Below are 24,278 nucleotides of genomic sequence, written 5' to 3'. Positions count from 1 at the left end.
TCACATTTAAAACGTTTTCTTGTTTTCAGGATAGGGTTATACTTTTAATGAATACACGTTGCTTACATGTCTAAAATTTTCTGCACTGGGTAAGATTGGATCCCCTGTGAAGCTTATGGATGATTCTTCACATGTTAATTGGGAACTGAAACCAGCCCTTAAGAACAGCAGTTACTGTTTCAAGTCTTTGCCTCCCATTGTCACCCTCAGCAGGAACCTAACCCCATCCCTCAATATTGTGACTCCATGGACCCTAACTCAACAGGAGTGCTCAGACCCAGAGAAAGAAGATCCTTCTGCATGAGACTCAGGATGGGCTGTGAAGGCAGCTCTATACTCAGCCTGCAGAAATAGGTGTCTGTCTCTTGCGGTTCTAATAGTGAGAAGATCCAGGTGAAAGCTTTTGATGTTTTGGAAGTTTTATGGAGGAAGGGGTGGGAGGCAGGAGGAGGAACAAAGTTGGAGGAAACATCTCAGGTCTCTTGAAGGTTTAATTAACACATTTTCTTTTGATCTGTTTTTGTTTTTAAAATACAAACTCATTTTAACAAAATCTCTCACTTTCCTCTATCTAATGTAGCTATCTTAACTCTACCTTAGAAGTGATTACTTTAGCAAATTTGGTTAGAAATGTTAATAAGAAAGAAAAAGATCACACATGCATATCTGAAGTAAAATCTGCAAATAAAAGACAATCAAATGCTACTGCTGCTCCTTCAGTGGGCTTTTTATGTTCAGAGACTCCACAATCAGTCAGTGGCGTGTGCTAAAATAGTATCCTTACACTTTTCAAACCCTGTGGAGACAGTCCTCTGTAATCTTGCTATTTGGTTTTATTTCTAGAGCTTGAAAGTAAGATTGCAGTTTGTGCTTGAGAGTTATTTTTAGTAGCTTTTCTATCTGTCTTGAGACAGATTCCAGTTTTTTTCGTTCTGAAATATGTCATCTCAATCTGTTATTAAACACAATTTTGCATAAGTATGTTGTCAGATGAGTCTAAGAAAAATATACTACGAAATAAAGCAATGGCATCAAAATTTGAAAAGTCTGTTATTAAAATTCTTACAATATTTACAATATCTCTTGTTATGGAGCCAAGAGTGAAGTGATTTAAGCTGTCTTGAAGTAGAATGAACTACCTAGATGAGGCAAAAGTTACATAGCTGAGCACAAAATTCTCCATAGTATTGGTCCTTCACTGAGACAATCACTATGCTTAGGACTTGGTTTTGAATACTCTGATACTTCTATCACTTAGGTCAATGGGTAAGAAGTAACATTGCACTAATTTACCATCCCTAACAATGCAACACTGAGAGTTCCTGTCACAGGTGTGCATAAATTCAATTTTTAAAAGGATGGTGAGGATTGGATTAGCAAATCAGGATATAGAGACTGAATTATTTGCTTAGCTTTATGTCACAGGGTGAGTACATCATGTCTTTTTAGCCTCCTTGGGACCTCAAGCCATTTCATAAACTTCAAGACATGTCTGGGAATATTCCCAGGCCACTTCATTCCTGATGCACCCCAAAGGTATAGTTTACTATAGCTAGAGAGGACCCAGACCAAGTCAGGCCATGGCATTTCTTTCAGAGGAGTCTGGGAAAGATTCTCTTATTTTAAAAGAGGTGGATAAAAAAGAAAAATGCCCCTCTTTACTTAGAATGCTGTTATTCCTATATGGGATAGCCCAGCTGTACACTTGAGGGGAAGCTGGGGAGTGGCTCACTGCATTAACCATTTGTTCATCATGGGTGGCAAAGGGGCAATGGTTGATTACTCATGTTAAAGCTTGCTATATTCAAAGGGGAAGCTAGGTAAAGGAATTAAAAAGAGCCATCATAGGCAAAAGCATTTTTGTTGTTATATTGCTGTCAAGTAGATGGAATACATAGGATATTAAGTATAGAGTTTGAAAATGACAGGATTGTTATTATTTATTATTGTTATTAATGGTTTGGTCATACAGTGTGTCTCTATGTAGCCCTGGTTATCTTGGAACTCTCTATGTAGACAAGGCTGGATTTAAACTCACAGACATTCACCTACCTCTATGCCTCTCAAATGCTGGGATTCCCCTCACCCCCAGGGAATGTATGTGTGTTGAGAGTAATATCCATAAAGAAGGAGAAATTGGCAATGCGGAGAGAAGGGACATTTTCTGTGACTACAGGTTAAGTGGACTAGATGAAACACATGTACTGCATAAGAGAAGGGCAGGTATGGTGAGCCCTACAAATGGCAGCAGGGTACACTGGTGCAGATGTGAGCAGTGAGTAGGTGATGTAGGAGGAGCCTGTGGAACTGTCTTCTCATCATTTCTAATCTCCCTATGTAATAGGAATAAAATCTGACATCTGAAAGTCAGAATGCACAAGGATTTTAGAGGTATAGGGAGTGAGGTGGCCTGAGACATGACTAAGGAGAAGGGAAATGGGTGTGCTGGGAAATTCAGGATTTGCTGGGCAGTCTCAGGACTCCACCTGAAGTGAAGAGTCACAAATGCAAATTTAACATAGATAAAGGGTCCTTGGTGAATATCAGCTGGATGCTAACTGAGCTTGGGAACATATATATATATATATATATTATATATATATATATATATATATATGTTTCTCTTCAGAGACTCGTTTTACAAAATAGTATGCATGGGGCAGTGGGCACTTTGGCATGCTCAGACAGAAGGTTACTATTAAGAGCCATGGGGAGAAGTTCCAGCAGCTGGAGGCAGACCCTGGAACTATGCCTTCACAACCAAAGGAGAACTTGGGGCTACTGGCAACTGAAAGGGGCAAGGGTTATGCATGTTCCAAGGCACCACAGCCCTGCTAACACCTTGAGCTTGGGTTCTATTTTCTAGAGATGTGAAAAATAAATGGATGTTCTTAGTCACTGAGTTCCAGGTGTTTTATTATGCCAGTGCGTTGAAATGCCTGCACTTTTTTAGTACTATAAATCTAACCACAATTAAATATAAACCATTAAGCTTTACTCTGCAGCAGAGTTTCCAATGGCTTATTTGACAATAAAGTACTTTATAATGAAATTCCTGTTAATGTCCTACAGAAATTACAAGTGTTTTTTTAAATACCTTTTTATCAGTTACCTTGTTTATTTAGAATTTGTGCTACTTCTGAATATTAAAATACTTCAGGCTTCCTTATTTTCAACTTCCATTATTAACTATACTTTGAATCGTCAAATAATTACTTTGAAGCATACTTCAATTGCTTTCTTAAAGAAGTATTACCTTGTCATATTTTCTACTTATGATAAGGCTCAGGAAGTCTAGGAAGCTATGCCACTGATCTTTATAAAATCTGCATGTAGTGATTCCCAGCTCATGAGGTGAGAGGAGAAATGGCTTTGGTGGTATTTGAGCTAATTTTTTGTCCTTCTGTTCCTTAAGCCTCCAAGTGGAAATCATTCTCATTCTGAATGGCATCATTTGGATTTGGCATAGAGGCTGTCACACTGGATGTCCTCCTGGCCTTGCATTCTGTCATGACACAGTGGCTTTAGTGAGTTAGCAGTTACCAGTCACTGAGCACGAAGTCCACCAGTCACAGCATCAGCTGCATTTGCTGTGTTCTTTGTGGGCTTCTTGCAGCAAGAAACCCTGTGATTTTCCCATTTAAAACCAGAAGCTAACAGGAGTTGACTAATTTATGTAAAAAACGCAAGCTTAGCCTCCGAGTTCCAGCTGGAGAGGAAGATCCAAGTTGGTCTTCTTTTGACTGCCTGCGTTTCAGAGGGACTAGTAATCATGGGAGACTCTACAGCAGCAAGCGTGGTTGTTACATCTCAAGCACTGAATTGTCTAACATCTGTCTGCTTCTAATTGTACTGAATCTTGGGATTTCAAATCTTGAGTTCTTTCTCTTGAAGCAAACAAGAGACTTGCAAAAAAAAAAAAAAAGTTAAGCAATCTTTAAACACCAATTCAAATGTCACAGCACTGCTTTGTTACAAAGCATGTAAGACAAAATGGAGACCACACTGATTAGTTTTCATCTACCCAAATGACTTTGTCTGTGTGTGTGTTGTCTTTCAACAATCAAAAAACATGTTTAATGATCTCAGAAAAAAAATGCCTTAGAGGATTTCTAACAGTAATCTTTTGCCTTGAAGTTTAGAGTTATCACACCTTAAAGCAGAAATCAATTATGATTTTTTACAATAAAAACTATTTAAATCTTACCTCCATGACCATATCTTCTGTGCCATGTGAACTCTAAAAAAAAAAATGACAAATTTTATGTCAAGTAATTCTTTGAGGTGTGCTTTTAAACATGGTCAAAGAATCAATGAACTGTCAGAAAATAGTCTTCACACCAAGGATTAATGAATAATAATAATAATAATAACAATAATAATAATAATAATAATAATAATTAATACATCTGTGTGAATACTGTTTAATTATTTTTACATTATATACTGGTGGCACTAATGTTCATAATCAATAGAACTAGTATGAATTTGGGAGACTAATAAACACTTTTTATTTCATTTATAATAAGATGTCAACAGCTATTTAAGATTTCTTTTTATGCACTGTATACACAGCACACATTATATTTCCACATATGTGCATGTATATCATCATTCTTGTGTCTATGTATATTTACCATTGTTGTTGAGATGGAGGTTTGAGGGGGAAAAGATTATTAGGAAACATACTACTGCCATTAGAAATATGTGTCTATGCTTGTGGGAAATATCTCTGAACTTTCATATTTCCTCTGAAAGAGAGAAACATGATCTTTTTGCTGAAAGTTCAAATTTGCTATGCTATTCTTTATATGCCTATAGACTTCATAGAATATTTGGATACTATTTACTAAAGTGGAGTAAGCAAATGAAAGATTTATCCGATTCAATGTTTTGCTGGATACTCATAATAGCTATGTATTTATTATTTTTTAGAAATTTTGTGAATCAGCTATTAGACACAGTTATATACACTTAATTTAATGCTAATTAACAAGCTGTACTAGAGAAAAGAGAAAGACATTTAAAATGTTACTTTTTAAATTTCTTACTATATTTTACTATTATTAAGATTCTAAAGTTCATTCAATTGTAGGGAGCTGGGAGAAATGATGCCTGTCTTTTCCAAAGCTACATAAATTAAGTTAAAATTGACCATTCTGTGACATACTAAGTGTTTCCTTTTCAAGAGATACAAAGCTTACAGGTTTACGAGCATTTTAGTACAGAAAGTAAGCCAAAGTTTACAAAATCTTCATTGAAAACAAAAATAAAATTAATGTCAATCTTATTTACTACTATGACCCAACCCAGATGTCAAGAGAAGATATAAGTTCTAATTTCACATGAAAGTATTCAGGGTAAAAACAGAATGACTATATTCACATAATTTATGGAAGGTATACAAAGGCTTGTTCTTACCTCCTAGACAGGACATGACAGAGATTAGCAGGAGATGGCTGACCAGCAATAGCATTTTCATCTTCGGTTAAATAGATGGTTCAGTTTTCAAAAAATAAAGAAAGCTTTATGGCAGTTGAATGCTATGAAACACCTGCATCAAGAAAAGACAAGAAAATAAGTCAGAAAGAAAAAAAGAAAACTAATAATAAAAGTAAAGGAAATGAGAATAATTGGAGAAGACAGAAGGAGAAAAGGGGAGGGAATCAGGAGTAACAGAGGAGAGGAGAGGACAGGAAAGAAGGTGAAAATGTCCAACTTTTGTTTCATATTCTGATTGTAATATATTAAATACAATGAGAGGACTCTCAAGGTCCCTTCCCTCCCAGAATGCTCATGCTGATCAGAACTGGGCAGTATGATGGTGGGTAACCAGGTTTCTTTTCTTGTTCGACACAAAATACACTATCATCTGCTGAAACTGTTACATTGTCAATACTTCAGTATGGATTATTTTAATGGTTCAATTTAGGTGAAGCACAGATAGAAAGATTAAATAGCATAACCTTACTATGAGGCCCTGGGCTCTTTCCCTGAGGCCACAGAAGAAAGCTGGGTGGTGGTGGCCCACGCCTTTAATCCCAGCACTTGGGATGCAGAGGCAAGAGGATCTCTGTGAGTTCGAGACCAGCCTGGTCTACAGAGCTAGTTCCAGGACAGGCTCCAAAGCCACAGAGAAACCCTGTCTTGGGGGGGAAAAAGAGAAAACAAAGAAAAGAAGAAGAACAAGAAGAAGAACAAGAAGAAAGAAAAGCATGGAGGATGGCATAACAGGATGGCCTTTGGTGTTTGTAAAAAAACAAAATCATCATTTACCAGAATGCCTAATACTTTTGCCTGTCTGTCTGTCTAAGCAGGGTCTTGCTACACAACTCAGACAAGACTCAATCTAACCACCCTCCTGCCTTTCTGTTCTTTTAGTTACTCATTCAATGTTTTTTTTTTCTTATTGCAGAATATTTCCAGATATATCTGTCAGCAAAGATCAAGATAGGTTTGCTGTGTTCAAATCTTAAAGGTTTAGGAGCCCCCTTTAAAATCAAGGAGAAAAGTTTTTAAACTAAGCTACAGGATTATGTAGCAATCTAGTTAAAATGCCTTGCTTTGGTAAGTTTTACAAAACCCAGTGACCATATAGTTACACTGCTAGATTTCACCCCAAACTTTGGAATAGCCTCGTGGTAGTGTGGGGCACATAACAAATGTTTTGCTGTCTTTGCATAAGTAACAGATATGAAAAATCAAAAGTAAAGTAGAAGCGCCTGCTATTAAGAAAGTCTCCCAGTCACAAAAAGACAAAAATGTGCCTTCATCCAGTGGCTGATGGAAGCAGACTCAGACACGCACAGCTAAACACTGAGCTGAACTCTGGAATCCAGTTGCAGAGAGGGAGGGGTGATGAGCAAAGGGGTCAAGACAAGGCTGGAGAAACCCACAGGGATAGCTGACCTGAACAAGGGGTTGCTCATGGACCCCAGACTGATAGCTGCAAACCAGCATAGGACTGTTTCAGACCCCCCTGAGGGAGGATGTCAGTTTGGAGATCTAGGCAATCTATGGGGCCTCTGGAAGTGGATCAGTATTTATCCGTAGTCTACGAATGGACTTTGGGAACCCTCTCCACACAGAGGGATACTCTCTCAGCCTAGACACACTAGGAAGGGTCTAGGTCCTGCTCCAAATGATATGAAAGACTTTTGAAGATCCTCCAGGGAAGTCCTCATCCTCCCTGAGGAACAGAAAAGGGTTTGGATGGAGGATGGGGGGGTGGAGGGGAGGAGAGAAAGAGGGAACTGGGATTGATATGTAAAATAATCTTGTTTCTAATAATAATAAAAACATCTATCTACAAAAAAGAAGTCTCTGGTCAGTGGCAAACAGACAGGTACAGGTGTTATGAGTTACACTGAGGTTTGCAGGATATTCACTTGAAAGAAGGTTATCTTAAAGACAGCACTGTAAACAGCACTGTGGCAAAGTAAAACATGAAGAAGGAGATGCTATAGCTCAAGATTTAAGATTTGCTAACCATAATTCAACAATTTCTACAGAACTCTTGGAAAAACAATTTATCATAGAGTGTTACAGAGAAACCCAGTGAACAAGAATTTCAATTTGAGAAAATATGTTTTCAAAGATTTACAAATAGTGATACAGGATATCAGACAAAGAGAAAGGCAATAAGGGGCCATCTGAAGTCAACACCTCCAGAATCATTTGAGACACATTCATGCTTCTCTCAGCTACTTTGTTACACACGGCCTGATCATCCATGGCATGAAAGATTTGTCTGATGTAGCAATAGATGCTTCCTGTGTCAAAGATTCCCTTGGAGATATATGAATCCCAGTAAGTTGACAAGTTAATATCTCCTGACACACATCGACTTGTGAATGGTCACTAAGCTCCTGACAAGTGTCTTGGTTAATGGCTGAACATGTCACTTTGAAGGAGACAACAGTCACTTCCTTTATTCAGACAAATGTAAAGTCTGCCTTCTGTAAGGAGAAAACCCTGCTTTACAACCTAAAAAAGAGTAGCCTAAAGTCAGAAGACATATGATGGACATGGAGACTTGATTTAAAAAAATGGGAGGGAAAAAGAAGACAGAAAGAAAGTGAGAGAAATATCTATGATGACATATGCACTAGACTTCTAAGGTTCCTTCCCTCACGTGGTTGTTAGCAGACTCTGTTAATCCTGTTCTGTGAGTTTGACCAAAAAACCCAACCTTCCCTCTTTTCCTTCCATAATGAAGCCTCCCACCATGCAATAGGTCATGGGCTCCAGTGTTGAGCTTGACTCTTACTGACTTCTCAGAAAGCTTAGCTTTTCTCTTCTTCCCTGTCCCATCTCCTACCAGGAAACTGCCAAGATGTGTGGCTTGCCTGCTCTGTTGTTTTCTCTAATCCCCACAATGTTTCTGAATGTGTCTATAATGTTAAGTTTTAATTGTCAGTTTCACACAATCTACTGTAACCTGAGAAGAGTTTCAATGAGAGACTGTCTAGATGAGGTTGGCTTGTGGGCATGTCTGTGGGAGATTGTCTTGTTTGCATTAATTGAAGTGGAAGCCCTGTCGACTATTTGCAGAACTCTCCTCTGGCTTTGGGTCCTGGATTATACAAATGCAGAGAGGAGAATGACTAGAGAGAAGCAGGTGCACATTCATTTCTGTCTGCTCTTGACTGGGGATGGGATATGAATAGCTACTTGAAGTTCTTGCTGACTTGACTTCCCCACTGTGGTGGGATACCATCTAGAATTGTGAGCTAAAATATATGCCTTATCCTCTAAGGTTTCTGTCTGTGTACATGTATGTGCTTGTATGTGTATTTTATCAGAGCAAGAGAAAGAAAACTAATATGTCTTTTGAGGCACCAGGATTTGGAATCATTGGCTTTATGACCACAATGATGTGATAGTGAAATTCCTACCTGCTCTTGCCAAGACATAGGTAAGTGAAATACAATAATAGTTATTGCTTTTTGTGAAAGCACATTCAAGGGAGATATGTGAGGTGTCCAAATCCAAAATAAACAGTGATGCCAATGAAGATTTCACTGACATCATAATTTGTATTTCAAACATAAACTAATATGTATATGTTCACTTAAAGCACCTAAGTAATTGAAATAATAATAAAGTCTCCCCTAAAATATGCCTGGTATAGTTACAAATTTAAAATTCATGTTTTTACTTTGACAGAAAGTCCAATAAAAGAAAAGAATCTGAAGTTCATGTTATGCTAAATGTACTTTTTTTAAAACAATAAAGGCACATTATATATAGAAAATAAATCAAGTTCCCCTCTAGTTTATTTTTTAATTCTCTTATCAAGACCAAGAACTTACAAAGGGAATCTGGGATTCCTTGTGACAAAAGAATAGTGGGAATCTCATGTGAGATTTCAGTGATTAAGAGCATTCGCTTCCGTTCCAGAGGATTTGGGTTCTGTTCCCAGCAGCTCACAACCATTTGTAACTCTAATCCAGGAAATCTAACATCTTCTCCTGGCCTCCATGAGCACTGCACACACTTGTACACAGACACACACAGGCAAAACAACCCATACACATAAATTCAAAGTAAATAAATCTTCAAAAAATTAAAATAGTAAAGTATAAAGTGATTATTAAAATAGAACAAGCCAGGCGTTGGTGGCACACGCCTTTAATCCCAGCACTCGGGAGGCAGAGGCAGGTGGAGCTCTGTGAGTTCGAGGCCAGCCTGGTCTGCAGAGCGAATGCCAGGATAGGCTCCAAAGCTACACAGAGAAACTCTGTCTCGAAAAACAAACAAACAAACAAACAAACAAAAAATAGAACAAGAAGGCAATCTGCAGTGCTCAACAGAGAACTATACCTTAGTCAAAAGAGTAAATACACAATCAATATTTAAATAAAAACAGAGAAACTAATTTATTTCTATTGGTGTGGATTTTGAGAAAAGTTTTTATTGTCTTTATTCTCAAGAATCCTAATTATTTGAAAAGGATAAAATATTTTCCGTTTAGTATATGATTACATTGCAATGCACAAATTATTTAATTTTAGAAAATGTAAATTGAATTCTTGGGTTAAAGGGAAACAGTGATAATGAGTCATTAAAGGGAGGCAATATTTAAAATATCATTGCTAGAAAATTAATAGTTAATTTTCAGTTATAAAACTTAATTTGTCAGTGATTTCTGGGAAGGCAAGAATTATATGCCTAGAATATCTGTATTGAATCTAGGATATTTAAATTTACTTCTTTAAGAAAACTACTACAATAAAGTATTTTTACTTCGGTATATAAAAATGATGAATAAAAATGAAAAATAGCTTTTTTTTTTTCAGGAGGAAAGGGAATCAGTTAAATGTGCTGAAAGAAAAAATGATCAGATTTGTTTTATTTAAGTGATCTATATTTGATGCATGATAAAAATAGCATCAAATATAGATACAATGAAAATCACTGATATTGACTGGTTGTATCAATCTAAGTTTGGAAATATAACAAAATGAGTGTTTTGACTTCAAACCTTCCCATTGGGCTTTCTATATTGAGTCTAAGTTCTTTGGCGAAGAGGAAGGTAGAAAACACCCAAACACGTAACTGTGTCACGATTTTTGTTTCTCTGCGTTAATCATTCCCAAAGGTTAACTTAGCTAAAACATATGCAAAGCAAACCATGCAGCATGTGCAGTTCAATAGCAACAATAATGTTACATTTTAAAACAGCTCTGAGAAATTTCATATACATTGTTACAATGTGAGAAGGGCCGTAGGGCTCACAATTATTCAGAGTAGAGAGCAAGGGGAGTTGCTACAATTTAGTCTTGAGTGAAAAAGCAGCAGTGTTTGCCAAAGAGACTAAGTTGGCAAACAGAGGGCAAGAAGGCAGAGAGCCCGCTGTGAACTCATCCTTGAGGTCCTTCACGTTGATGGCTTGTGAAAGGAAGGAGTGTCACACTTACCCATCAGTTCTACAGGTAGTCTGAGAAAGTGAGCAAGTACACAATGAGCTACACTCACACAGAGCAAGTGCTCTAGAAAGCTAAATGAAACCAAATCTTAATTTCTAGGTCTAGAATGTTATTTAGCTCTTCCTTCTCGAAATCAAAATACCAGGGAAGATTCAGGAAGATAGAGTCAAACAAGGAACTGAGACAGGTTTTACCTCTTTTTTTACCCCAACTATTGGACAGCTTGCAACACTGGGATACTTGTATAACCTCTGGGACTCACTTTCTTCAAATATTAAATATGTAGTCAAGAACTGCTACAGGTCAAGAACTGCTACAGATGCTGTGTGAGACTGCTTTTGTGAAATACTTGGAAAATTACTTGATGCCTAACAGTTTGTATTCTCCTAGTGCTAGGTGTCCAGCTAGATAGTAGCAGGATTAGAAAACATGGCTAGAGCACTTCATCATAATCAGCACAATAAGATGGTGAACTGTCAGGCCTGGAACTGCAGGACTCTAATTCCTGGTCTGAGGAGTGGTACCTAAGTCAAATCTCTGGCCCTGGGTGGAGATGTCACACCCAGAACTGTCTGGAAAGGAGAATGGAGCTAACTCCCACAGCATGTCAGAGCAGGGTCTGCAGCAAATAATGAGCTAGAGTTAGACATATAGAAAGTGACTCAATTAAGAGCCTCCAGAGCAAGTGAAGGAAGTGGTGAGAGAGTGAATGAAGATGAATATGACATGTCATCACTCATCTGATGCAACAAGGGATGCATGGCCACTTTGATGATGGGCTGAGGTGTAGGGGATGCTTACAAAATGACTAATCTCAATTAAAAATGACCTCAGTATCAATTCAGTTCCCACCTCAAGTCGTATAAAAGGCACTAACCTAGGAAGTGAAGTGGTATTCCTCTTTGGGAACCCCTCCTTTCAGGAGTTCTTTCCTGTTTTTCTTTAACAAATTTGTGTTAGCTCTGCTCACTCCTTGCTGTGTGACAATGAAAGCCTCTGGCTGTTATATGAACCCAAGAGAATCTGTTCAAGGGTCTCAGGAATTTATTTAGGTATAAAATGGGGATAAACACTCCCCGCCATGATCCAGCTGCTGTGTCCTGCTGTTTTCCCCAGGGGCGATGGGATAAAACCACCAGAATAAGAAAGCCAGAGTGTTACCCCTCCTTCTCAGGTTTTAAGCAGTCATGTATGCAGACAAGACCATACCATAGGGCTTGCTGCCCTGAAGGTCATTAGCTAAACAGATGGAAATCCCACAACTGGCTCTAAGGAGGTGGTTTTGTTGACTGTTGGACACCTGACACCCTAGTTTCTCAAGTTCAAGTACCCCAAGAGCAGAGAAAAGCCTAGATAGTTCTCTAAGAATCCACATCAGTAGGTCTCTAGGGTATAATTCAATCAATCCCGAAATCTTACAAGTTTCCTGTATAACAAGAAACTTTCCAAAAAAGGGCAAGACACTGCCTCCTTCTGTGAAGGTCAGCCTACCAGAATCTGTTGTGACAACCCAAACAAGCTATGCTTAGATACCCATCCTCAATAGTTCAAATAAAGGTACAAGTAATAGTGAAAATGATAGGAGATTTACTCAATATGACTCAATATGACCACAGGTAATAGTGGAATGACAGAGAGGAGATTTAGTCAATATGGCCACATTGGGAAGAGGAACAAGGAGATCTAATGAAAGCTCCAACCCCGCCAAGTCCATCAATGTTGCTGTTATATGATATTTAGAGACTAACGGTTAAGCAAAACTAAGCAATCCTCAACGGTGTGGTCCCATTGAGTATTAGCCTACCATCTTCCCAGTTCAATGTCTTTTACAAGGTGGTCTCAGCCACTTTCTTCTCCCAACTTTAGTGTCTTGGAGAAATTGCCAATAACTTGGGGTTCATTGTCTCAATAGTTTAATCACTAAAAGAAGGAGCACTGATGTATTGCTGAAATGACTCTATTCATGCCAGGATGCTTATATAAGCAAACAGGTCCACAAGACACTTGGATAGAAACCTCCCATCCCCAGCAAAGCTGTCCATTCTGTAACTAAAGTATAAAAAAAGTATATAAAACCTTCATAGAATGTAGATTCGATTCTCTGTTCTTTTGGTCATGGTCGACTCTTACCCTGGAGAAAGCCTTAAGATCTTGATTAAAAACTTCCTCACTTCCCTAATATCTACAGTAAATGCTATGTGTTTCATCTAAATTCTTATGACAGAGATCAGAAGGATCAGGCTGCCAAGGGTAGTCTAGCCAAGATTCTAGTAACAATAGGTCCATGGACAGCAAACATGTCATTCATGCACATTGTATTGCTCTTGTTTGATTTTATATAAATGAAGGACTGCATCCATAGTCTGTACCTACATTCTAAGCACTTTAAAAAACTGAAATTTGATTTTAATTTTCTTAGATAATGATAGGCTCATAACCACAAACAATAAGAAATGTCTCTCCTCGGGGCTTGGGGCTTTGTTAAAGATTACAGTGGCCTATAAATGTACTCTTGGAGAGTCTCAATATTTTACCAATATTTAAAGATTTTAGAAATGAAGTTACTTGATGTCTACCTCTGAGTTTGAACATTAATACTCATCAGATAAAAGTTGTGTCATTATTTGTGCCTCTCTGTGGTATACCATGTCTTTCTTCCTTCACTTGCCACTTCAATACCAGTTAATCGTCAACTAGACAGCATGTAATTTATCCCATTTGATAGGATCTTGCTGACTGGGAGTAAAAGCATCTTTGACATCTCATCCACACATTTGCTTTTCCTAGTGATTTACTCTATTGTGTTACCCGTTGTCCTGTCATTTGTGACTCCCTGATCACAATCCCTCAGGAGCACAGTGAAGCTAATCTCCTCCTTGTAAAGAAAGTATTCTAAGTGTTTCTCTCCGGAGGACACACCACATCAGGGTGTGCTCCACAGCCTCCATGGGCATCACAGTGCTGGAAAGGGAAACAAAAGAAGGAAGTCATCATCTCTGACTCAGGTTGCCAGTTACAGAGGTAGCCTCATTTCTACCAGTAACTGAAGGAAGCAGACTGACAGGAAGCAGGAACCAGGGTTTGTTTCCTTTCCCAGAGACCACACTGTGCTGGTTACCTTCGAGAATTCCCTGGCCTTTATGGCACCATGCTTTCTCACACTTCCAGAGGAATCCTGGTGCCAGTCACTGAACTGGTCACTGCTTCAGATCTTCCCAGCCTCTAGATGTCCTCAGGTACACAAGGGCAAAAACCTACCTACCACCTTAATTTGTTCAAAGAATTTAGGAAACGGAAGTGGTACAAGAAAATTGATTTATATATGGCTTGGCCAAATATATGGCCATTTATATATGGTGGCCATCAACAGTTTATGAAAAGCTACAAGACAAAGACTAGAATGTACATAACTTTAACTGAGAGACATACCAACCAGTGTTTCCCTTAGTGGAAGGATTCTTGGGCCCTAGCTTGCTTCCACTTTCCAGGATGGAAACAATTTTTCACTTAAGTTTATGGCGGAAAATGGGGACTCTCAAATATCCCAACATTTAGAAAGAGAAAACAAAATCCTCACCTCTTCTGGGACTGGCAAAGTTCTTTGTTTCTCCCTCCATTCCTTTGACAATTTAAAGCTTCAGCCCTTTGTGTCTTTTCTTTGGAGGTCAGATTCAAGCTCCAGACTTCCACATTATTGAATGTCAGGATCACAAAAACATTGGCAATATTAGAAGGACTGGGACACATAAGTGTAGCCTGGGAGCTTGGTGGACACTTTCACACAATATCAAAGAACCCAATGACAGCAACATTGAATGTAAACCTGACTAAGAGCTTTATGACACATGCAATAGGCAAATTCTAGAGAGGGTATATCTAAATAAATGACCCAGAAAGAATCACAAACCTCCAATGAGTATCTAACCTCATTTCCCTAACTTTCTGGTCTAATAATAGCCTAGACATTTTTGTTTTTTTCTTTGCTTTTTGAGATAGTTTCTCTATGTAGACTTGGCTGTCCTGGAACTCGCTTTGTAGACCAGGCTGGCCTCAAACTCACAGAGATCTGCCTGTCTCTGCCTCCCAAGTGCTGGGATGAAAGGTGAGCATCACAACCACCCAGCTCCAGAAATGCCTTCTGAATAACTTGTTTCTGTTGCTGTTAGTACACATACATCACTGGTGCAATCAATTCCTTATCCCAGAAAAATAGAAATGAGAAGTCCTAGTAGGTATTTCTTGGGTATACATGTGTCTATAAAACAATAAACAAAAATTAATTCAAAATTTAACACTAAGTGTTTCTGAGAGCACTTGCTTATGTAGCATTGTGTGATGTCATCTCAGACTTCATTCTGGACAGAACAGGTGAACCTGGCACTCACAGCAACAATTCCCTATAAACACTCACTTCATATTTCAGGCTAATACCTTATGGACTGCCATCCCATATTTGAGGCTAATATTTTATGAACTGACTGTTTCATGGCAACACGTAATGAAAAATATTTTTAAACATTTTCTTATCAGCATTTCTTACCACGTAGCAAGTTAGTATGTTAACAGAAAACTTGATTTTAAAAATTGCTGTATAGACTTGAATTTTATTTCAAAACATGTAAAAATGAGTCCAGTACACCTCTCTTATGAGCCCAGAAACCACGTATCTACTCTAACAAAAATGTTGCTTATGTGGACACCCATGATGTTAGAGGTCTTATGCTACCTTTCCAAGCTAAAACTATCTCAGTAATCCTCCATGAATTAGCACAAAGGGTCTCCATGACTAAACTTCTCACAGCACCTAGCTGAACCAAGACAGCTAAGCAGAGTGAACACCAAGCTTTAATCCAAATTCTCACTCATCAGAGATATACCAGAACACCACCCTCACTTAATAGAAAACAGGATGAGTTACATTGAAAGCCAAATAGACAGATCAGTGAAGAAATTCCTCACATCATATATATGTGTGTGTGTGTGTGTGTGTGTGTGTGTGTGTGTGTGTGTGTGTGTGTATACTAATGTATATATGTATATAACTCAGAGTTGAGACCCAAAAATATGAAACAAAATATATTGAACATTACAAGAGATAAACACCAAGTCCTATATAAAGGCAGGGCTAACAGAAACACAGCTGACTTATCAACAAAAACTTCAAAGACAAGAAAAATTTTAAATTATGTATTTTAAGATCTGAACAACCACAGATGTCATCCCAGACCTATATGGGGAAAAGCTATCAAGAAGAGATTTTTAAAATACTGGTATTCAATTAAAATGAATATACAATATGCACAACCTATGGCATACAATAAAATATTTCTAAGAGGAAAATGTATAGTTTTAAGTGCCTACATTAGAGAATCAGGCAGATTTCAAATAAAATACAATGTCCCTTCTAGCCCTGGGAAAATGAAAAGAAGTCAAATCTCAAATCCTTGTATTGGAAGGAATAGTTAAGAATAGGACATAGACTAATGAAATAAAAATGTTAAAAGTACAATAATCAACAAAACAAAGAATCAGTGCCTTGATAAGCTAGATGAGATTGAAGCAGTAACAAAAACTACCCCATCTGGGTCCAGGCCCAGAAAGAGTCCACTAGGCCTCCAGTGAACACCAGTGCTTCTCAAACTGTTCTATAAGATAGGAGAGAGGAGCTGTCCTGGATCTTCTGCATGAAGTCAATATTACTCTCATTCCAAAAGAGACAAAAGAACAATGAAAGAAAATTAAAGCCTTGATGAACATAGATGCAAAAATTCTCAACAAGATACTTGCAATTCAGATACAGGAACACATCAAAAAAGATCATTTTTATGATCAAGTTGGCTCTATTCTAGAGATGTATGGATGGTTCGATATATAAATTAATAAACCCAATAAATAATATAATGGACTCAATGAAAGAAATCACAAGATTATCTCAACAGATGAAGAAAGGGCTTTAAACAAAATCCAACACTCCTCATGATTAACCCACCAAAGAAACTGAGTTTCTAAGGACAAACCTCAGAAGAATAAAGGGCATCTGTGCCATATCTATTGCCAACATGATACTAAATAGAGAAAAATAAAAGCATATCCACAAAACCAGGAAGAGGATGAGGCTGTCTGTCAGTACCACTCATTCAACATAGTACTGGAAGTCTTACCTAGAACATTAAGGCAAAAGACATAAACAAACAATCAAAAAGATTTAAAGAAAAAAGGAAGTAGTCAAAACATCTTTATTGGCAGATGATATGATTTGTCCATAAGAGGCTAATGACTTTGCCAGAATGCCCTTGGACCTGATAAACACTTCCAATAAAGCAACAACCTACAAAGTTAGCATCTAAAAATCAGTGGCCTCCAATAATCCAGTAACAATATGCTGAGGAAGAAATTTCTAGGGTGGTCATTTGAAAAATCTGACCCATATCTAAACAGTCATTTCTGTGCTGTGATGATGCCACCATCCAGCTCTTGTGCTCTGTTCTGGATTAATATCTTTCAAGTAAATTAATCAAAACAATTCATCACACCATTTGTAAGCATTTAATGACTAACAATCATTTATAGAAGATTTACATATATTTCCATGTAATGACAGGCTGCTTAATCAAGATCAGTGATTCTTATTTGCACTGATATACAAGAAAGTCTATTAATAAGTTCTTCTGTCACTGATTTACAAATAAAAGAATATTTTTAGAGATACAGACACACATAAAGGCATGCTCCTGCATCTGCAGGGCAGTTAGGGAAAGGTTATTAGGAATGAGTAATTAACCTAAAATGTTTTACCCTGGTCATTCTTCTCTGGTCTCAAGGACCGGATTTGTTAAACGGTCTACTTCTAAGAAATGATGACAAAGGGCTGATTACAGTTAAGCACTATTCTAAGTGAGAGACACCATCACCTCCTACTGGGAGCTTTTTGAAAAATCCAAGAAATCAATAAAGTCTCCCAGTGTTGCTGCGGTCTCTTCCTCTTTACAAGGTGTCAGCTACCAAGTCTGTGAACAGATTATGAATTCCATTTTCAGAGACACACTGTTAGGATTAGTGAAATTGAAATCAGGAAGTGAGTGACAGGTTCTGGAAATGAAATTAGTTTGGGATTTTAAAAAATCTAATCCTTTACAGAGGGAGTAGTATACATTTAAATGCTAAGCTCATTAATCAGTTTCATGCAAATCTTATACTTCTCCAGTCAACTGTTGAATTATTAAATACAATTGTAATGAAGTACATTGTGAATGTTCTTTAGCTTCCCTGTGACTCTTTTAAACTATCTTTAAGGATTGTGACTTTGGTTTAACCTTTAATGCAGTATTATTACCAAAATGTGAACAGCTTGTTACAGTCAGATGTATTTAGTAAAAATGCTGAGTAAAGAATAGAGTGCACACCCAAGGAAAGCATTTCTTTTCTGAATGGAACTGTAAGTAGCATCTGTTTTTGCTTGTTTGTTTGTTTTTGCTAGAATAGGATCTAATGTGGCTCAGCTAGAGGTAGAGCTATGGATACAATGGTCTTCAGTGGCAAGTGCCCAGCTCTGAACTAACCTGTTACCAGACTGTGTGAAGCACATGGGGAAAGAGAAGCAACATCCAAATATCACAATGAATGGGAGACAGTGCGAAATTACAAAGTCAGGAGTGACTGAGGGAAACATCTGCAGGCCTTTTGATGATGTGGGTATTAACTGGGTGCTGATACGGCTGCATCTTACAGAATAGGTCATGGCTCATGTTTCATGTAATTAGATATGTGGTTAGTAACTCTTTAAAAGACATAATGCATGCCGGGGGACTAAAACTCTAAGTATCCATTTGCAATATTTAACAGGAGAGACTTTTCTTCACAAGAAAATAGAACCCATGTGGAATAAAGGCTATGCTAGATCACACTTACTCACTGCACATGCAGGAGCACAGCACTTTAAGTGGTACTGTAAGTACAAAGCATTGCTTTTGTCCTGCATTTTAGGAATGTGTGCATGTGTGGAAAAGAATGCAGACTAACTGGGATGTACTCACTCATATATGAATTTTAGACATAGAGCAAGGGATTACCAGCCTATAATCCTCTTCACCAAAGAAACTAGGAAACATGAAGGACTCTAAGGGATAAATGGTCCCCAGGAATGGAAGTGGCATGAACTCCTGAACTAATTGGGAGCATGAGGGTAGGGGGAGGGAGCTGCTACAATAAGAGCAAGAGAAGAGGAGTAGAGGAGAGGAAATGGAGGGGCAGAAATATTGAGTTGGGGGAAGAATAGAGGAGAGAGAGCAGGATGAGAGATACCATATCAGAGGGAGCCACTATAGGTCCGAGAAGAGATCTGGAACCAGGGAGATCTCCAGAGACCTACAAGGATGACACGATCTGACAATCCAGGCAATGGTGGAGAGGATAACCTAAAAGCCCTTCCCCTAAAATGAGATTGATGATTTATCTTTATGCCATCCTAGAGCCCTCATCCAGTGGCTGATGCTAGCAGAGACAGACATCCACAGATATACACTGAGCTGAAATCGGGAATTTAGTTGAAGAGAGGGAGGAATGAAGAACGAAGGTGTCTGTACCAAGTTGGAGAAACCCACAGGAACAGTTGGCCTGAACAAGGGAGAGCACATCGACCAGAGATTCTGTTGGGGAGGCCAGTACAAGACTGATCCAGACCCCTGAACATGGATGTCAATAAGGAGGCCTCTGCACTCCAGGGAGCCTCTGGTGGTGGATTAGTATTTTTCCCTTGTGCAAGAAGGGACTTTGAGAGCCCATCCCACATGAAGGGTTACACTCTGGCCTTGGACACATGGGGAAGGGCCCAGGACCAGCACAGGAAGATTTGGTGGACTTTGCAGATCCCCCTTTGAGGGCCCTACCCTGCCTGGGGAGTGGTGGGTGGATGGGGTGGGGGGTAGGCTAGGGGTGGGAGAGGAGGGATGGGGGTGAGGGGAGGGAGAGGAAGAAGGGACTTACTTACATGTGAAACAAGCTTGTTCCCTAACTAGAACTAATAAATAAAAAAAAGAATGCAGACTAACATATCTCAAAACATCACCCACCATGGAGCTAATGTAGTATGCACCTTATGCATTTATTTAGCTTGAAATTTTAAAAATTTGAGAACCTAAAGAATAACAGAGAGAGGAAAAATAAGCAAATCAAACGATATGACTTCTTGACTATTGGCAATTCAAAAAAAAAAAAAAACAGAGAAACACTCCTATTCAATCAATGCAAGGACACTCTAGTTTAAAAAGCAGGACTTAACACTTTTGTTTATTATTTATGAGTTCTTCTTCCTAGTAACAGAAAAACCAGACTTCACTTCCTTTAAAACCACAAGAACCTTGATCAAGGTTTGACATAGAATTGTTGGGAGGAAATAAAAACACAGATTAATACTAAATGAAGTGTACAGCTTGCTTAGTTTCTGTGGGATCTAAGGATGAGTACTAGGGAAAAAGAAACTGTAAACCCTCTGCTGTCTGGGTACAAGCAAGTGCATGGAGTCAGGTAATGAATAGGAATGCTAAAGAAGCTAAAGTAATGAGGGAATTCATACACACTGGATACATCAGAGAAAGGACACACACACACACACACACACCACACACATGCCACAAACCATCAATTTACATATCTCATATGATCCCAACATAATCTGCATGTATAATTCAGATAGCCTGCATAGTAAGAGTCATGTAGATTGTCCCCAAACACAAGACAACTAACAGTTAGAGCTTGAATTCTAATATTTCAGATAGAGTCTAATCCTATAAAGTTACTATTTAATGTTTATGAACATACAAGCCTGTGTTTAATATAGAAGATAAGAGAATATATTTCTGAAGTAGTAATTCATGTACTTCTTATAATTATGAATCAGTGTTTGTCAAAGTATAGTGTAGAGATTATCTGCTTATTAATAAGACATTTTCCTCAGCAACACCAAAGAGCAATTAAGAGTTTCTGGGGGAATACTCAAAATATCTGCATTTTAATCAGATGACAAGGGGATTTAGGTATTTCAGTGTTGTAGAATTGCTGTAGTATTGCTGTTAGTTTAAAGTTGCCATTACAGAGGAAATATATGGCTAGAACATTGTGTGTAGATGTGTTTTGAGGTCACCTTTAGGCAACTGTACTCTAAAATCCATGACCATGAATTATATAATATCCTAGCTCTTAAGATTAGTCAGCACAGTGCATGTGTCCCTTTGTTTGTGTGAAAAATGAATATACCCAATGCCTATGTCTGATTGACTTTTCCATATTGAAATGAAAGGGACAGTTTGAGCCAAGCATGGTGGCATACACCTTTAATACTAGCACTCTGGATGCAGAGACAGATGCATCCCTTTGAGTTGGAGACCAGTATGGTCTACAGAGTGAGTTCTAGGATATCCAAACTGCATAGAGAGACCCTGTGTCAGCTAAAACTAGAGATAGACAGGGGAGAAAGAGGGAGGAAGGGATAAAAGGGAGAAAAGAAGGAAAGGGCATTGTTGCTGTGGGATAATCCTTTTGTACACTGTAAATATGTATTGCTCTCATTGTTAATAAAAAGCCGATTGGCCAATAGCTGGGTAAGAAGAGATTGGGCAAGACAGCCTGAGACAGATAGAACGCTGGGAGGAGGAAGGACAGTCAGAGGGTCACCAGCCAGAGGGAAGATGAGTCTTATACACAAAATGGGATAGAGTTATAAGCCACGAACCTCAGGCACCACATCGATTAATTGGAATGGGTTAATTTGTAAGAGCTAGTTAGCAACAAGCCTGAGCTGTTGGTCAGTCATTTATAGTTTATATTAAGACTCTGAGTGGTTATTTGGGAAACGGCTGCAGGGACAGTAACACTCTGCCTACACATTTTGATATGCTGCTTTGACTAATGCTTGAGATATCCTAACTTTTCTATGGGACTCTCTTGCTGAACTACAATGATCTGACTAAATGTGCTTAAATTCCATTTTTACCCCGGTATACTTCAAACTGATCTGACAGAGCTGGATGACTACAAAGACCCCCATGCTGAGCTGCCAGCCCAGTGAATCAAATCTAATAACCCAAAGTGGGATTTAATAAGCCTTGACAGCAGAAACACTCCATGCCAGCGAGGCAGAATGATCCAAATTTTTCCCCTTTGCTCTCGAACGCACACACATAAGGACAAAATCTGTGAAGACATGCTGACAGATGGAAGAGCTCACTCAACTCACACTGCAAGCACTAATGACTTCCTGAGCCTCACTAGTGTCTCTGAAGAGCTTTAGTCCTCAGTGGAGACACCCATGTCTAGGAAAAGGCTTCGGTCCCTGCTGTCATGCCTCCCCTGAGACACCATTCTCAGCCTTTCTCTTTTAGAGCACCTTCACAGACTTGGGATGTTAGCAGCTGTTCCAGGTGAGGTCTCGGTGCCCTGCAAGTGAAAGGGCACTCATTGAATACTTCACTCAGTCAAAGTTGCATAAAGCTTCTTAGTGATTTCTTACCCTCACCTACATGGAAAGAGAGACAGTGTGTTGCTAATGATTATATACCTCCTGGGAGTCATTTCTGGGGTCATGAGATATGCCACAGAGAAGTCATATTCCTCCTGAGAACATGGCGTGACCTGAGGCAATGGGGGTTTTGAGCAAAAGGGAAGAATCACTGACAACATGTTAGTTGTAGCTGTATGTCAACTGACAGCTAAGGATCTTAGCATCTAATCCTAGAATAAGCACAAGAAAATTGTTTTTTTTTTATTTTTGAGACAGGGTTTCTCTGTATTGTTTTGGAGGCTGTCCTGGAACTCACTATGTAGACCAGGCTGGTCTCCAACTCACAGAGATCCACCTGCCTCTACTTTCCGAGTGCTGGGATTAAAGGTGTGTGCCACCAATGCTCGGCAAAAATTTTAGTTTTTAATGAAATTTAACTTTGAAAATTTTACAAGCATTTGGGGTTTAATAATAAGGTTTGGAAATTATAGTTATACCATTTCTCCCTTTTCTCTTACTCTCTCCAGCCCTCCCAAGCACCCCCTCCAAAATTTTCCTTTAATGGTTAACACACACACACACACACACACACACACACACACACACACACACACACACACACATTCTCTCTCTCTCTCTCTCTCCCTCCTCTCTCTCTCTCTCTCTCTCTCTCTCTCTCTCTCTCTCTCTCTCTCTCTCACACACACACACACACACACACACACCTAATTCCATAAATAAAACCTATTCAGTCTGTATATTTCCTGTGTATGTATACAATCTCAGGTCCAGCCACCCTCTGTTGGCTCTTCCACATGGAGAATACTTGTCTCATTCTCAGTTTCCCCAGTTTGTTCATAGTTTTTTTGTCTGCTGTTGATGGTTAAGTGCTTTTCTCTTCCAGGTTAGCATGTTCATTGGTGTCAACACCGTTTCGGTCTTGTTAAGGCAGCCAGCTTGATAAGGCTTCATATGTGTAGCCTCTCTGACATTTCCAGGAGACACATCTGACAGCAAACTTTCTGTTCCTCTTAGAATCTTTCTGCCCCTTCTTCCACAATGATCCCTGAGCCTTCTGTATGGTAGTAGAGTTTGAGATGTATCAGTACTGGGTACCAAACAATCTCTTGTTCTCTGCACTTTGATCAGTTGTGATTTTCTGTGATGGTCTCTCTCTATTGCAAAGTAAAGTTTATGGGGATGAGAACTATATTTATCTTTGGGTATATGGACAAATATTTAGAATGTAGTTAGGAATTATTTTTTGGTTTGGTAAAGTGTCAGTTGTAGGTTCTCCTTTAGGATCCATGAGTTCTCTAGTTCCTACTTATTAGCTAGGTTTCCAGCACCAGTCATGGTCTCCCTGCTGTTGAACAGGTCTTATATCCATGTAGAGAGATGTTTCTGGCAAAGTGTGTACACCACTCTTGTACCCTGAGGATTATGGTGCCATGCTGGGAGTTATTGTGGCTCATAGCTGAGTAGGCCTACTGGTTTCCAGGCATTCATTTTTAAACATTAATTATAAGACAGCTTTTGAGGACAGATATTTGCATATATTGTACATAACCTTGATGTATGCTTAGCTGAAAGATTTTTACCCAGAGTCTGGGAACTCTGAATGTTTTTATTTTCTTTTATAGTTCATAAAGGAGGTCTCTTTGGCATTTTCTTGACCCTCTTTCTTTCCCACAAAAGAGAGAACTTTCTTTTCTGTAACTACTTTGTCTACTCAGAGGAAGGACCCTCCAAAGATTAATCCATAGGAAAGAAGACTGAAAGTACACATCATATGCAGAGATAACATAACGGAAGCCACACAGCTTTCCAATGATATCAATTGATGAAAGCTA

At 38.7% G+C, this 24,278-nt stretch overlaps 1 protein-coding gene across 3 annotated transcripts in view; it reads right to left on the bottom strand.

The window, feature by feature from the left end:
- LOC100759179 (contactin-1) overlaps positions 1–24,278 on the bottom strand; it is a 285,961-nt gene that overhangs the window by 119,919 nt on the left and 141,764 nt on the right. For all 3 annotated transcript variants that reach the window (XM_027396333.2, XM_027396336.2, XM_027396334.2), the window contains exons 2-3: positions 5,422–5,554; positions 4,208–4,240 (exon numbers count right to left, since the gene is read on the bottom strand). In XM_027396333.2, coding sequence (XP_027252134.1) covers positions 4,208–4,240; positions 5,422–5,482 — 94 coding nt within the window. In that variant the 5' untranslated portion in view covers positions 5,483–5,554. The remainder of the gene's footprint in view (positions 1–4,207; positions 4,241–5,421; positions 5,555–24,278) is intronic.

This window comes from Cricetulus griseus, chromosome 2, assembly GCF_003668045.3.
Source record: "Cricetulus griseus strain 17A/GY chromosome 2, alternate assembly CriGri-PICRH-1.0, whole genome shotgun sequence".
Taxonomy (NCBI): Eukaryota; Metazoa; Chordata; class Mammalia; order Rodentia; family Cricetidae; genus Cricetulus; species Cricetulus griseus.
Note: the sequence above shows the minus strand (reverse complement) of the source record. Positions and strands in the feature narration are given on the sequence as shown.